This window comes from Piliocolobus tephrosceles, chromosome 2 (genome assembly GCF_002776525.5).
Source record: "Piliocolobus tephrosceles isolate RC106 chromosome 2, ASM277652v3, whole genome shotgun sequence".
Taxonomy (NCBI): domain Eukaryota; kingdom Metazoa; phylum Chordata; class Mammalia; order Primates; family Cercopithecidae; genus Piliocolobus; species Piliocolobus tephrosceles.
The window spans coordinates 82045011-82061429 of record NC_045435.1 but is presented as its reverse complement, the minus strand read 5'-3'; the positions used below and the strand labels follow the sequence as shown (position 1 = coordinate 82061429).

At 40.1% G+C, this 16419-nt stretch overlaps 1 protein-coding gene across 1 annotated transcript in view; it reads left to right on the top strand.

The window, feature by feature from the left end:
- CACNA2D3 (calcium voltage-gated channel auxiliary subunit alpha2delta 3) overlaps window positions 1-16419 on the top strand; it is a 958661-nt gene that overhangs the window by 260935 nt on the left and 681307 nt on the right. Inside the window, exon 4 of the mRNA XM_023189561.2 lies at window positions 10628-10687. Coding sequence (XP_023045329.1) covers window positions 10628-10687 — 60 coding nt within the window. The remainder of the gene's footprint in view (window positions 1-10627; window positions 10688-16419) is intronic.

Genomic DNA, 16419 nt, shown 5'->3' with positions numbered 1-16419 from the left:
GCTCATAGATTAAGGTATTTGTGGAATAAATGACATTAAAGCAAGTGGTCTGTCTGCCTCAGTCTCTGTTTCAGGTTTATCCTCTTCTAAGTTTTTCAGCACTGCCACCAGATTACTTTTGAAGATGAATTAAAGTTCAGGTCTGATCACGTGGGTCCTATGCCCCATGAGACCTCCCGCTGCACGCAGGCCACAGTACTCCTTAGCCTAGGTCAACACCCTTGCTTATCTGAGCCCCACTTGCCTGCCCTTTTGCACTCTCCCCCCTTCCCATTCCACACCTGCAGCTCTGCAGACAGGAGAGACTAGGCAGAGGAGGCTCCCACCCTGGAGCCTTTGCTGCTCCTTCGCCGTCACCTCTCTCGGTCACCTGGCTGACTTCCACTCATCCTTTAACCCCAGCTCACTGTTGCATCATTTATGAGCGTTCCTGCACTGGTGCTCTATGCCCTTGGTTTTCACACCGCTATAACCTCTCTTCCCTTTGGTTTCCCTTTGGTGTAAAGTTAGGATGGTATCTGTGCTTTGTTTTATAGAGCAGTTGTGAGGATTCACGGGATTCGATGACTAAAGCATGTAGGACAGCTTGACACATAGGCCAGGGAGTGTGAAGCTCAATACTTGCTATTATCATGTGTGGCCCTCCTAGCCCACACCACATTATCTAATTATTTGCCTCCCCTCCCAGCTGAACTGTGTGAGAATGCCATTATCTTCATAGCATCATCCCCTAGCGTAATTCTTCCCACATAATTAATCATCATCATCAGCAGCAGCAGCAATAAGAGATAACATTAGTGGACATTTACTCTGTGCCAAGAACGTTGACTCAGAGAGGTATTATAAAGTTGCTGGAGGCAGGATTTGAATTCAGGTTGTCAGACCTCGGGGCTGTTGCCTGGACCAACACAATATGTTCCTTCCCAAACCGAAGTTGCCTGGTAAGCATTTGGATGGATAGTTGGAAGGAAAGAACAACAAGGGAATTGGAACAGATTTTTCTCTGCTTCAAATTTATATAAAAATCCATCTTGAGAAGGTAAAGTCTGAATGGACATGGAAATTGTTAGTGTTATTTCATTTTCAAGGAGAAAGAAAAATTTTCTTCCCTGGCCATAGTTGGGGCCTGGGGTCTAGGAGCTACCTGCCACACTCACCATCCTGTCCAGTGTCTCACAGGTGCCATCTGTCAAAGGAGCTTGCTTTGGCAAACAGTTTAATTTCTGTGTTTGTGCCATTCTGAGGACATCAGTCAAACCGTTTCATAAAGGCCTTTGCTTCATTCCATTTTCAGCCTCACTGATCACAGATTTTACCTCTGGAGCTGAAAAAGAGAGTGGTGAATTCTGAAAACCCGCCCTTAAGGAGCAGATGCATAGCCTTGTGTTTTCGAACACAAGATTTGGAGTCCTTTTCTTGGCAGCAGAATTAACTTTCACATAACCTCCATGTAACTGTGAACTTGGGGAGCTGTTCCAAGTTCTCCGCATATGAGAGCCAACCGTGGGAGGCAGCGACTCTGTGAAGTTTCCTTGTTTCAATCAAGCTGTTTTATGCTGGAAAATCTTGTCTCTTCCTCTACCCTGTCTTAATAATATTTTACACTTGTGTGGAATCCTTTTGGAAATTTTTGTATATATGTTCTTACCAGATTCACACACTGAGGTACAGACTAAAGGTTATATTATTTGTGTCCATCAGATTAGAAAACCCAGAACTCAGTTAAGACTTACCCAGAGTCGGTGAGTAGGAAGACCTGGATTCAAACTCTTGTCCTTGATTTCTGAGACCTGTTCTGACTCTACTGTAACAAAATGTACCCCAAACTTAAACTTCTTGAGGCCTAAGACTCAGTTATGTATTTATTGAGGTTCCGTTCTTGGTGATGTTCTTGTTACCTAATAGGTTCTCAACAAGTACTTGCTGAATTAATCAGAAGTGATAGAAAAGTGATACAACCAGGAATAGAAACTCTGTGCAGGACAGGCTTCCTTACCGGCACCAACACCTTGTTATGTTGGCTGTGACTTATCTGGGGCAGATGTCCCTGTCTTCCTTGCCTAGTTGGGCAATACCTTCAATACTCTGCCATTGTGAGTTCTAGTCAATACCATCTGAGTAAGCCCTGGAAAGGTATAATTAAGGGCTGGAACAGAATTTTATTCACTGCAATCAGAGGCCTCGGTGATAGGAAAGTTTCTTTCATTTTCGAGAACAAATGTTCATCCTTCAGGTCAGCGGTCCCCAACCTTTTTGGCATCAGGGATCGGTTTCATGAAAGACAATTTTTCCATGGGGGATGGCTTTGGGATGAAGCTGTTCCACCTCAGATAATCAGGCATTAGTTAGATTCTCTTAAGGAGCGTGCAGCCTGTATCCCTTGCATGCGCCGTTCACAATAGGGTTCGTGCTCCTATGAGAGTCTGATGCTGCTGATCTGACAGGAGGCTTAGCTCAGGCAGTGATGCTTGCAGACCCTCCACTCACCTCCTGCTGTGCGGCCCAGTTCCTAACAGGCCACTGACCAGTACTGGTCCGTGCTGGGTTTGGGGACTCATGCCTCAGATGACATAATGTCATAGTCCCCATTCATTGTGGACTATCCCCTTGAGAAGTTAAAGATAGTTCCATTGTCCACAAAGGAAATAGTGCAGTTACCTCAGAACTGAAGGGTCCTGAGGGGACTTTTTAAGTTTCATGGTTAAATAGCCTTGATTTTGATAATCAACTCTAAAACATTCCCAGGAGAGCTAAGTAAGCAGAAGAACATTATTTAAAACACTGGGTCATTTGGAAAAATTACTTGGGCTGAAATCAAAGGTTGTCTCTTCTTCCTATTTCTCCCTGAGCTGCCTTGGCCCTCGAGCAGCCCTTTGAATAAAGTTTGGGTGTTTCCATCTTCAGCAGCTCTGCAGATGTTGCACTTTGGCAAATGCAGGCTTAGATGTAGAATGTGATGGCTTTGGTTTGGAAATTGGCCATCCACACTGATAATGGGTATGAATTTAATCAGCCTCAAATTGATAACAGGTATCTCTTGTGGAAACAAAGATAATTTGTTATTGATTGTGATCGTGTCTTCTGATGTAAACTCCAGGCTTATTTTGTCTTGTAAAAGGCCGGTGTAGCCTTATACAATCTGAAGGAGACAGGAAAGGGGAGGAGTGAAGGAAGGGAAGAAAGCTCCCCACATACACACACGATGTGTTTTCTCTATTGTTCTGTTACCTGCTTTCTCTAGAAACTTTATAGATTAGCTTTTATAATCCACTTTGAAATGTTTGCCATTTTTAAAGCAGAAGCAATTTTTGCAGCTTTCAGGCAGAAGGTCATTTTATACAAAATGTTCATTCATGTGCAACAAAGCTTATTTCTTCTACAGGAACAAAGAAATAATGAAACCTCCTTAAAAGCTGTGTTTCTCCAAAGAAATGATCATCTTGATAGTTGGTGATTTATATGTGCCATTTCTATTGGAATCGAAAAATAAAAACATTTGTATCAATAAGGATTACTGAATATTATTAAGGTTTCAGCTATGACTCTAACTGCAGTTGCAGCATTGCAGGGTGGCAGGGAAAGGTGTGTTGGCTTTCTTCTTGTCTAATTGTGTCCATTTCTGCAAGTTTTTCATTTTGCCTTGGTTTATTACCTGATGGTCATCCAGTCATTGACGTGGCCTCTGTGTAGGTCCCAGAGCACTAGCTGTTTCCAGAATATTTCTCTTAATTGCTGTTTCCAGAACATTTTCATACCTCCAAAACTTTGTGTGAAATGTTCCTATTGGCTTGAATGTTCTTTCAGCACTTCTCTTTCTCCTGCATCCTTCCTGTTCTCCTTCAGAGCTCAGCTTAAATGTCATGTCTTCTGGGAAGCTTCCTTGGCTTCCTGACAGCATTCTTTGTCACTTGTCCCTTCTCATTGAAATAGCTATTTTCCTTGTGTGTCCCTCAACATTCTGTAAACCATCTTATGTTTTTTTCATGGATCACTGTTGGTACCCATCCGACACTTCGGGAAATATTCATCCAATTGCTCTAGCTACAAAGCAGCAAAGATTAATCTACACTGTTACAGAGTGATAAAAAAAAAAAAAAAAAAAAAAAAAAAAAACTCTATCCCAAGGACAGAGGGAAAGGAATCTCAACACCAGAAGGAATGAAAATGTAAATCTGAACAACTTAATTTCTCCAATATAACAGTTCTTAAATGGATGATTTCTGACTCTTGGTACAAGACAAGAGTTTGAAATAAGTCCGGGAAACAAATCAATCTGATTTTGCCAGGGTTCCTGGAAACATCTTTTGATGTGCTAAGTGCCCTTCATGAGGGTAGAGATTTTTCATTTTAATCCGTGATTGATTGAGTTTGAAATCTGTGACTGTGGAGAGGACTTAGATCTCCTCTGTCTTCACTTCTGTAGACTGTCAGCACGTCAAGTTCAAGCCCTGCTGTGTAACACGCTGCTGGGATAGCATTAGTCCCAGGTACACACTGATGGACAAATGGTGTAACTCTTTCTCCATCAAACTCTTGCCCTTAAAGCAAAAGCCACTGAATCTAGGGTAACAGTTCAACCATGCCGCTCTGGGTATGGTTGTGATAGTATTACTACCATTTCTTGACTGCTCTGGCCATTTTTCTACACATTGAACTCTTGTTGATTCAAAGGAAGAGTCATGTGATCTTTAACTCTGGTATTAATGACAATTCAATAACTAACTCCAAGATAACCCTTTGTGTCGCCCAAATCCATGTTCATGATTATAGATTTGAGTTCCCCTCATTTGAGCTTAAACCTTAATTGAGAAAGAATTATGTATTCATTCCAGAAAAAAGGCAGTAAAAAGCCTGGTATGAGTATTCAGTGTGTTGTTGCAAAACATTAAATGAAAACCACTAAATGTATTAAGTGCTTTGAAATCTTTATTAAATTCCAACAGCCCATTATAAAAGCATTTTATAACCCAAAGTTTTTTAGCTTTAACATAAGAAATAAAAATAACTTTTTACATTGCGATTCCATATGGTTTTTATATTTCTGTTATATTTTGAGGATTTTCATTCATAATTGTCCCTTCCCCCCATTTTAGGGATTTTTATTTGAAATTTTCTTTATTTGTACACAATTTGTTCATTGTGATGAAATCAGGAGTCCAGCAGTTAAGTTACTTTGATAGTATAGTAACATTTTCCATTACCTTCCCACCTCTCACCGTGTATTTCTTTCTCTCCTTTCTCCACTTGTTAAGCCAAAATGGCCAGGAACAAAAACATAAAATACATGAGGACAAAAGAATCATTTTCTTCTTCTGATCCAGTTTTTACTTAGACATAGTGTCCGGTTTTCTCCTTCTGGCCCATGATGGAAAGTTTGACCTCTACCATGTCTTTAACGCTAGTCCTGATTTAAGTGTTGTGGGGAGGAAATGGGACACTGTGCATTCTGTAATGTCGTGTGGATATATATAGGATCATTGTAACAAGAAATAAGATGTGATTTTAAATGAAATGCTTTAATATCCCTGCTATTCCCCTTGGCAGCTTCGCCTTTACCAAAGCTATAAATACTATCCGTGGTCTATGGCTTCTAGCATTGTCTATTTATAAAGATGGCTCTTGTTTGTATTTATTTCACCTAAAAGGCATGAGTTATATAGAAATATAAAAAGCCAGTGAAATGTGCATCAACTCATGAATTACAACCTTTTAGCTTATAGGTGCTTTGTTCCAAGTCCAGGATGTATATTCCAGTATATCGTTATCATTTTTATTGAGTAAGGAAAAGCTTTGGCATTAAACAAGGGACAAAAGATTTGTGGACAATACTGCTGTTTTCTCTTACCTCAAAGCTCAGTTCCGAAGGCTGGAGTCTTCAAAGCCATTTTTGTTTCCAGTGTTCACGTTTAATTAAAAACCACATTCGCAATTGTATAATCCCATCTGTGGACCTAAAAAGGAATTCATATAAAAGAAAATTAACATTATTATTAAAAGTATACTGCCTTTATAACAGGTATAATAGAGTAACAGTTTTCCCCAGGCTCACTGGCAGTGTCTTATATAATAACTAAAATATTAGCAAATTTAATGGATTTTTCTTACCTGCAAATTTGTTTTAAAAACATATTTCATTGGATTTAGATGATTATAATGACATTTGCTAAGGAAAGAGATGTCAATAATAGGCTGTTACTTTCTATTAGCAAGCATCAGAAATTGAAGTTCTATGGTCTTGACTTTGTTAGATGATGAATCAATGTATTTTAATTTTATTAACTGGAGAAACTTGGCCAGGCACAGTGACTCACGGGTGTAATCCCAGCACTTTGGGAGGCCCAGGTGGGCAGATCACCTGAGGTCAGGAGTTCGAGACCAGCCTAGCCAACATGGTGAAATGCCACCTCTGCTAAAAAATACAAAAATTAACTGGGGGTGATAGCATGTGCCTGTAATCCCGGCTACTCAGGAGGCTGAGGCAGGAGAATGGTGTGAACCCAGGAGGCGGAGCTTGCAGTGAGCCGAGATCATGCCATTGTACTCCAGCCTGGGCGACAGAGCGAGACTCCGAGACTCTGTCTCAAAAACAAAACAAAACAAAACAAAACAAAACAAAACAAAACAAAAAACAGTAGAAACTTCTGTCCCCATGAATCTGTTTTAGTTTTTTTTTTTTTTTTTTTTTTTTCCCCCGAGATAGGGTCTTGTTCTGTTGCCCAGGCTGGAGTGCAGTAGTGTAGTCTTGGCTCACTGCAGCCTCTGCGTACTGGGCTCAAGTGATGCTCCCACCTGAGTTTCACTGCTAGTTGGGACTACAGGTGGGCGCCACCACGCCTGGCTAATTTTTGTATTTTTTGTAGAGATGGGGATTTGCCATGTTGCCCTGGCTGATTTTGAAGTCCTGGGCTCATGCGATCTGCCTGCCTCAGCCTCCCAAAGTGCTGGGATTACACCACACCCAGCCTGTTTTAGGTAAATCTATGGAAGATGGTTTCCTACTTATATAACATTTCTTTTAATTTGTTTAGCTTTGTGAGACTGCTTTCAGAGGAAAGATTACTGTCTTTTGTTCTTTCCACAAGATACATAGTTCTTGATGATGTGCCATTTTTCCTGATTGTCTTACACAACAGCTGAGCCTGTTTTGGGAGGGCATCCCCTGAGTTCACCCAGAAAATGTAAGCCTGTCTCCCATTGGCATCAGAGGGCAGGTTGGGACAACCTGGTGGGTGCTGTGTACAGGGCGTATCCATTCGAAGAGCGCTTTTCTGGGATACCCATTTGCTTCATAAGAAACAATCATTACGTGTAGCTGCTGGTTGATTATCATTTCTTGAATCATGTCTCCTAAAGCTTTCTAGTGAGAATGATGGAAAAAATATCTTCATGGATCGAGAAAAAAATATGTGGGGTAAATTAAGTTTTAAAAAAGGCATGCAGTGCTTGCTTCAGCAGCACATATACTAAAATGAGAGCAATCCAGAGGAGATTAGCAAGGATGACATGCAAATTCGTGAAGAGTTCCCTATTAGGAAAAATAAAATAAAAAGGCATGCGGGAAATTTAACTTGAACATGAACATAAAAACTTGCTAGCAGGTCAAATTCTCCTGTATTTACTTCACTCAGCACAGAATACAGTGTTCTGGCTGCTCTTAGTAGTTACTTCAATATTATCAGATGCTTTCCAGTGTTACCTCCTTGTATTGTTACCTACTTTGTATTGCAGTGTTTATCGTTGAAATATACTTTGTTTTGTTTTATAGGAATATGTTACATAGTTTGCATGACTGTACAGTATACATATACATACACATGCACAGATATGTAAATACAATATATATGAAATACATTTCATGCATACTGTTTTGTGATGATTTCAACTTGCCTATTATTTTCATCCTGTTCTCTTTTTTGTTGGTCCTACACGACTTTATTATTATTTTTACCTTTCCAATTCTTTACTTTTTTCAGTATTATCTGTCTTGTTAATTGTGTAGTTTTGCTTTATTTTTTGATCATTTAAACGTTGATAAAAAAATTTTATCAACTTTTTTTCTCTAGATTCTCAGTGCGTAGACACCATTAAAAATCTACTTTTGTGTGTTGAAATAAATAAATGCTCAAAATGCATGACTTGTTTTGATAATGTAAGTAGTCAGACATGCATAATATTTATACACATTCTGTAAAGCTCAATATATAACTGATTTCATGATACATGCATAGAAATTCCAAATCTATTACAAAGATTGAGAGAATATGCTCTCTGAAACACATAGTTTTCTTTCTTTTTATATATCACTGCCTGTCACTCATCTGTCAGGATCCACAATATTTTTGCAGATTGTACCATGTGATCCCAGAAGACTGACAAGCTTCATTGACTAGGATGATTCTAGGAAGACTGACCCAGTGAACGTGTGGGGCCCACTTACCTGGTCTTTGTAGATTGTTCCTCTTCTTACTTTTCTGTTTCTCATCCCCTCCATCTTATGTCTTTTTTTCTGTAAAGAATTTTATGTCTTAAAGTGACAGTATTTTAGGTAGGAATACATAAGTTTTGTTTTTTGTTTTTTGTTTTTGAGCCAGAGTCTCACTTTGTCGCCCAGGCTGGAGTGCAGTGGTGTGATCTCGGCTCACTGCAGCCTCTGCCTCCTGGGTTCAAGTGATTCTCCTGCCTCAGCCTCCTGAGTAGCTGAGACTACAGGCATGTGCCACCACACCTGGCTAATTTTTATGTGTTTTGTAGAGATGGGTTTTTGCCATGTTGTCCAGGCTTGTCTCTAATTCCTGACCTCAGGTGATCTACCCGCCTCTGCCTCCCAAAGTGCTGGGATTACCGGTGTGAACCCACCATGCCTGGCACATAGATTTTACAAAGTTAAATAAGAGTTGAGAAACTTCGGAGGTTTAATCAAGCATCAGGAGTGAGGTGAGGAATGGGATGAATGTAATTTTTATTTTAGTTATTATTTATTTATTATTATTATTATTTATTATTATTATTTATTTTGAGAACCAGTGGTTCTCAAACTTTAGTGACATCAGAACTACTTGCAGGGCTTGTTAGACCAGATTGCTGGTCCCCACCTCTAGAACTTTTGATTTGTTTCTGAATCAGAAAAACCCAGAAAAAAAATGGCATGGGCATTTCTACAAGTTCCCAGGTGAAACTGATCCTGCCAATGTGGGACTGCACTTTGAGAAGCACTGCTCTGGAGTCCCCAGTTTTTGTATTTTCAGGTAAGGAAATTGAATCTCAGACAGGGAAGGGTCCTGCTCCAGATTTCACACCTGTAGTGAGTTAGCATCCAGAAGAGAATGAGGACCAGGTCTCCTGGCTCTAGCCTCTGATGTTCTCTGGGGATTGTTCTTTGACCAGTAAAGGAAAAGCCCTTCCTGACCTTCTGATCAACTGAAGATAGTGTGGGAAATCACATTTCCACCCTTCCCAAATTCCTGTCTGTGGGCAGCACTGTCTCTCGCTGGCCTGTCTCTTTCTTTGTATGTCCTGTGGAGAAAGTGGGCTTTGGTGCTCTATACTGCTGCTTAAAGTTACCCGAATATATTTCAGCCTCTTCATTCCATATCCAATTTAATAATTATTCATGGGACATTTGTCTGTCGATTTGTGACCATTTAGAAATTAATATTAATGCCATCGTTTTTCACATGTGGCCTATTAAACTCAGGCCTATATTATGTCAAGAGAAAGCAAGTTAGAGACAGCATTGGATACAAGAGTGACCATGGGAAGATAGAAATGGTCAAATTTTTGCTTGGATCTAAGATTTTCCTTTCAGTTTGATGTAATTTCAGTGAAATATTATTTTACCACATGAGTTTTCTGCAATATCCACTAGCCTGTATTTTCAAGGTAGGAAATATCTTCTTGTTGGCAAATTCAAATTAAAGTAAAAATGATTTTGATTGTTGAGTAATTATCTAAATGAAGGCATCATGAAATGGGTTTCATAAGACTGTTAATGTGTTGAACTTCACTGGCTGAGAAGAATAACAAGAATTGTGTTCTTGTGGGTGCTGAGTATTCGTTTAATGTAAGTGATTGCTTTTTTGAGTTGCAGATGGTCACAGTGGCATTGATGGACCATTAAATGCACGTAACTGTCACCTGATAATTACATATTAGAACTGGTATAGAAAGAATTGACCTTGAATGATTGAGGGAATTAAAATAAGTACTCTTTTCCAAAATATTGGGGAAGAAAGCTAGCCCACTTAAAGTTGGACTCAATTCAAGGCAATAAATCTTGACTAAGGGCCTGCTGTACCTAAGAATGCACTATTCTAGGTGGGTTTTGGATCTGCATTGGGCCTTAAGGGCCAGTATCTGAATTGTTATGTAAATGGATGCAGAATACGTGTGAGTGTATAAATGTGTACATAACAATAAATATTTATTGGAAGAATTATTGATTGAATGATGAAGGCAGAAACCAAATGTTGACACTGATGTGATTATTTTCAGTTTCATGGGAGCAAAGGCATCAGGTCACAATGTATGAACCATGATACAATCTGTCACTTTTGGTCAATGGAGAGATGGGGTTCAGGCCACAATTCTGATCCTTAATGCTGTCTTCTATTTGTTTTTCTTTTTTTAGCGTCTGGTGGAGGCTGCAGAAGAAGCACACCTGAAACATGAATTTGATGCAGACTTACAGGTAACTGATTATAGTTTGAGTTAAATTGTTTTGTGTGTTTCCTGCCAAAGGAGAAGTACCAGCTATACCAGGAATACTGATTTTTCAGTGATTGGGAGAGAAAGGCTTTTGTGAGGATGGTATAGACTTCAGTAAATGTGCGTATCTTTGACAGGATTCTTAAGCAATCGTCAACCACTTTCTAACAATGACAGTTATAATGGGTGATGCCAAACACTCACATGTGTGTAATCAGATTTCAATAAACGATTCCCCAATTTAGGGGGAGTTAACTTGGTCAACTGACAATAATCACCAGATCTCTCAATGGTAAATTGATAAGATAGCAGAATATATCCAAACCCCACTTGGCTGGCTGCATTTTGGAATGCAAGTGACTGAAAGCAATACTGTGATGGATCTGTCCTTGAATTGATTGATAATAAAATTTAGAAATTAAATCGTTCCCTGATTTGAGATTCAAACATCCATCTCATTAATTTCTTGCAGTAGATCTTGCACCTGATCATGACATAACTATGTCTGATTGAGAAGGATTTTGATGTCGATGTGTATAGAAAACATAGTAAAGGGCAACAAGTGAATTATATAATACTTGGAGGTTCCAGCTGGGTGTGGTGGCTCACGCCTGTGATCCCACCACTTTGGGAGGCTGAGGCAGGCGGATTGCTTGAGGCCAGGAGTTTGAGACCAGCCTGGCCAACATGGTGAAATGCCATCTCTACTAAAAATACAAAAATTAGCTGGGCATGGTGGTGGACGCCTGTAATCCCAGCTACTTGGGAGACTGAGGCAGGAGAATTGCTTGAACCTGGGCAGCAGACGTTGCAGTGAGCTGAGATGGAGCCACTGCACTCCAGCCTGGGTGACAGAGTGAGAGTCTGTCTCAAATAAATAAAGAAACAAATAAATAAGTAAGTAAGACTTGGAGATTCCTTTAGGTCTCCCTGAATGAACTTTTATCTAAATTGGCACTTTGAGTTTTGTGACCTTTCCTCACCGCTAGGAAAACGGAGCAAATCTTAAAATTTTAGCTTTGCTAGATGTATTTCTCTTAATGGCATGTGGTCACAGTTAGGAAATAGTGTTTACTTTCCTATGTTTCCATTTATATGGGAAATATAAAGGCAGACATAAATCATTAAGCACAAAAAGATGGCAATACCAAAGCCAGCCGCCGGCCGCATGTCTCACTTGAAGATGTGTCCTTATCATCACCCTCATCTGTGTCTTTTGCTTTGTGAATAAAACAATGCATATTCAAGCGAGGTGATCAAGGAAAGTTTAATTAAGGAAATATTTTCAAATGTGTAGTCGGGGTTAAGTGAAACCAACACACAATGATGTTCAAATAAACCAACAGGCAGCGGTGGCATACCCCAGAGCTGTTCGTACTTCTGGCCTGAAGAGAGGAAAACTGGAGTTTCCAGAACTCAGGGAAGATGGCTACATGGAAAAATGATTTGATAGAGGAGTATGGCCACCCGTGGTGAGCTGGAAAGGGTGAAATTTGGGATAATGATACCCCAGTACTCTCTTGCTTTCTTATTTCTTGCCATTAGTCACTGTTGGCTGAATCCAGCTGTTAGTATGGTTGATGTAGTTCAGTTCAGTGATTGAGCTGGGTGAGGAAGGTTGAAGATGGTTCTGGAGGGGCAAACAAAAAACATCAAGTCCATCATCCACAGTCTTTTTAGGCATAATACCCAACATTGGAAACAAATAGAGCCAGAGGTATAGCTAAGCATAAGAGGGAAATGAAAAGAAGCTCTGGGGATGGTTGGAAACATTGGGAGAAGAGTGGGCAGCTGGCCCAGCTCTTTGAGCAAAGCTGCTGAGAAGGGACAGAACGTAGTGAGAAGAACCTTGAATATAGCAAGAAGTACCTCACCTTCCTAAAGCCATACTCACTTCTCACACGATTGCTCCACAAAGATCTAGGGGCCATTTACTGGCCACATTTGTCTTCATTGAGCCTGATTTTCAGAGAGTTTGGACTTGTAGAGTGGGCCAGAAGGGATTTAATGGCAGCATCAGGAAGCACTTTGGCAGGTGTGAAGATTATAAGGACCTCTTGAGTGCATTGCCCAGGGAAACTGTCTCACTTTTCTCAGAAGTTCCTGGAGGCTTTTCAGGAATATTCTGATTTTAAGTGACAGAAACTCAACTCATATCAACTTAGCTTGTAACAATGAATAAAATAAGAATCCATGAGTCTACCTGATAATAAATAAACAGATAGATAGATTAAAAACTGGGCCAGACTGGTGGCTCCCACCTGTAATCCCAGCACTTTGGTAGGCCAAGGCGGGCAGATCAGGACTTTGAGACCAGCCTGGCCAACATGGTGAAACTCTGTCTCTACTAAAAATACAAAAATTGACCAGGCGTGGTGGCAGGCGCCTGTAATCCCAGCTACTCAGGAGGCTGAGACAGGAGAATTGCTTGAAGCCGGGAGGTGGATGTTGGAGTGAGCCGAGATCACGCCAGTGCACTCCAGCCTGGGCTACAGAGAGCGAAACTCCATCTTAAGAAAAAAATAGACAAATGAGGGGGAATGTCTTAGAAGGCAACTAATGCATATAGAAGAAATGATTGAGTTAGAAAATTATGGTAATTAACTGAGGCAAGACTCTTCAGTGGATGCTAAAACTAGTTGGCAAAAGTTTGGTGAAGAACAGGACACTTATGGTCTCAAACTATTTGCCCACAAGTTACTCATCAATTACAAAGGGAAAAATAGCAATTTTATTGTGCAGAAACCTGATAGACACCACCTTAAATAAGTAATCGAAGTTAATGTCACCAATAATTAACTTATTGGTGAGTTAATTGGTGAGACAAAGTGACATCACGTGCCTCCAGATGTGATGACCCAGAAAAATATAACACACTTATGTACAATTCTTGCCCCAAATGTATAGCCTGACTGTAATCATGATAAAACATCAGACAAATCTAGATGGAGGAACATTCTACAAAGTAACTTGGCATCTTCAAAAATGCCAAGATCAAGAAGGAGAAAGAAATGTTGAGGATTTGCTCCTAATTCAAAGAGATGAGGACACATGACTACTACGTGCAATGTGTGATCCTGAACTAGAAAACAAAGTTTTAACATGGACGGTTCATTAGAAAACAATGATGTATTAATGTTGAATTGTTGGATTTTCATCCCTGTGCTGTGATTATATTAAGGAATGTCCTCATTCTTTGATTTTTTCTGGCTTCATTGGTTCAACAGGAAGGAGTGAGGGTGTAGGAGAGAGTGAGAAACATTATTGGAAGTGATGACTGTTTTGTAAAATCTGTTATTTATGGCTCATGTGGTCAGTTTTACTGAGTGATAAGGGTTGGTGGGATGGGGCATGGGAGGGGATGATGTGGTTGACTTTTGGGGATTACTTATCCTTCAGTCGATGAAAAATGTTTTGTGGTTTTAGTTCAGTTAACACAGAGACATTTTTTTTTGTCCATCTGAAGCTATTGTTATTTTCCAAGAGTGTTCTGATTTCCTGTTACGGCAGTTTTACAGTAAAATTCTGGTGTAGCACAAGTGATTCCCTCTGTCAAAGGGGGTGCTGTGATTGTGAAGGCAGCATTGGCATCTCTCTTGAAAAAATGAGGCACCAAGAAAAGAAATCTCTAGTTTTTGTTCTTTTGGGAACAAGGAAAGGGAGCTAAAGTTTTCCTCGCCAGTCACCTGTTCTGTACCTGTACAACAAAAGCATCCGAGGGTACCATTGTGGTCTGAACAGAAAAGTAGATGTTGAAATACTCTGTCGATATGACAGTGCCATTCACACTGGTGCTCCGACCTCAGTGAACTCTTCTATGGGTCAAAGTAAACCACATGCCCTTTGGTGGAGACCTGTGAAAGAGAGACCTTTGATAAAGTAGATGTGCATGGAAGAATTTGTCTTGGCTTAGATGAAGGTTTTGAAGCTATTGAAGCTACTCTGCTATTAAGTGCACATCTGTTAACAGCGTGTGTGTCAGCCCCATTGCCATTACTGAGGTAGCAGGTCTGTGTACCGGCTCTGAATTTATTACTATCATGGTCCATTAGAGCTGATCAGTTGTTAATCTGGGTTCTGCTGACCTCTCAGCAACCCCTGGCAGATGATTGTTTTATCAAAAAAATCTCAGACTGCCATCTGCTCACTGTGAAATAATGCTGAGAAGAAACCTACCCTGTTAGCTCAGGAGGAGTACAGGGAGCTGGAAGTCTGTTTTCATACAGGAAGAAAAAAGAGATTTTGCAAAATTTCCTAACCTGTGTAATTTTAACTCACATATATCTTAGCTTCCTTCTTCCCAAAACAGAAAAGAGATGATGGATCTGCCCCTTCTCTCACTTTAGACTAGAGACGTTGCATCATTGCAACATTCATGTGCTTCAAAGTGAAGAATTTGCTTTTCATTGGTAAAATAACCAGAAGTTACAAAAGGTTATACCTCCTTTATTATCACGATTTTATTTTCCATTTAAATTTCCCTTGCAGTGTCTTCAGAGGTTTAACTTTTCCCCCATGACCTTATGGCTTTGACATCTACAGCTCCCTCTGTAAAGTCCTTAATACAGCATTAGATTGTTAGTTCTTAACAAAAACTGTATTGGGGCAGAGGCAAAATGCAGCTTCTGAAGGATAGGATGTGTGAACAAATCGAAATGCAGACTCCTCCATAGAAGACAGATGTGCTTGACCTTCATTGGTGGGGTAGCTTGCTTGCTTGTTTTTTTTTTTTTTTCTTTCTTGAGACAAAGTCTTAATCTATCACCCAGACTGGACTGGAGTGCAGTGGTGCGATCCCAGCTCACTACAACCACCACATCCCAGCTTCAGGTGATTCTCATGCCTCAGCCTCCTGAGTAGCTGGGATTACAGGTGTGCACCATGACACCCAGCTACTTCTTATATTTTTTGTGGATACAGGGTTTCACCATGTTGGCCAGGCTGGTCTCAAACTCCTGGGCTCAAGTGACCTGCCTGCCTTGGCCTCCCAAAGTGCTGGGATTACAGGTATGAGCCACTGTGCCCAGCCTGGCAGGGTAACTTTCTTGTGGACACTGGTGTCAGTTCAGCCCTCTGGCTTGTCCCTCTTTCTGGTGGCCTGTGGGTTCTAGATTGACCTTCTGTTGGTGTAGATCTTTATTTCCTGATATCTTTATTGGGTCAATTTTCAGTCATAATTGATAACAGAGGCCTTATTATAATAGCATCTCTCTCCTTTTTTACTTGGTGCTGTGAATTAACATAGACTTTTATTAAAAGATTGGTAGTTCCAATGAGTTTAAAAAAATACCTTTTGTCTCAGTTATTACATGTGATTATTTTAGTGTTTCACCCTTATTATTTTGATGGCAAAACCCAATTCCAGGTGGAGGAGCAGGAGACCCTAGCTTTGAATACCTAGCCATTGATGAATTTCCAGAAAATTAAGTCTATATATGTTCTAGTATAATTCAGAATGCCTTCCCCCTCATACTTACTCTTTCCTTTTGAGTTTCTCCACTGGCAGTAAAGAAGAAAAAAAAATGTCCTTTTGACAGTTTACTAAAAACCTGCTTATCTTTGAACCACAAACATATTTTCTTTGGAAGCTGTCTCAAATAAGTGCCAATTGCACAGAGCGGGTGCACAGAGAGAAAAAAAATATATGGTTTTGAATTGTGTATCCTGCAGAAGCTTTTTCTATTACAAAGTTTTCTATAATAGTTTTTCTTTGTT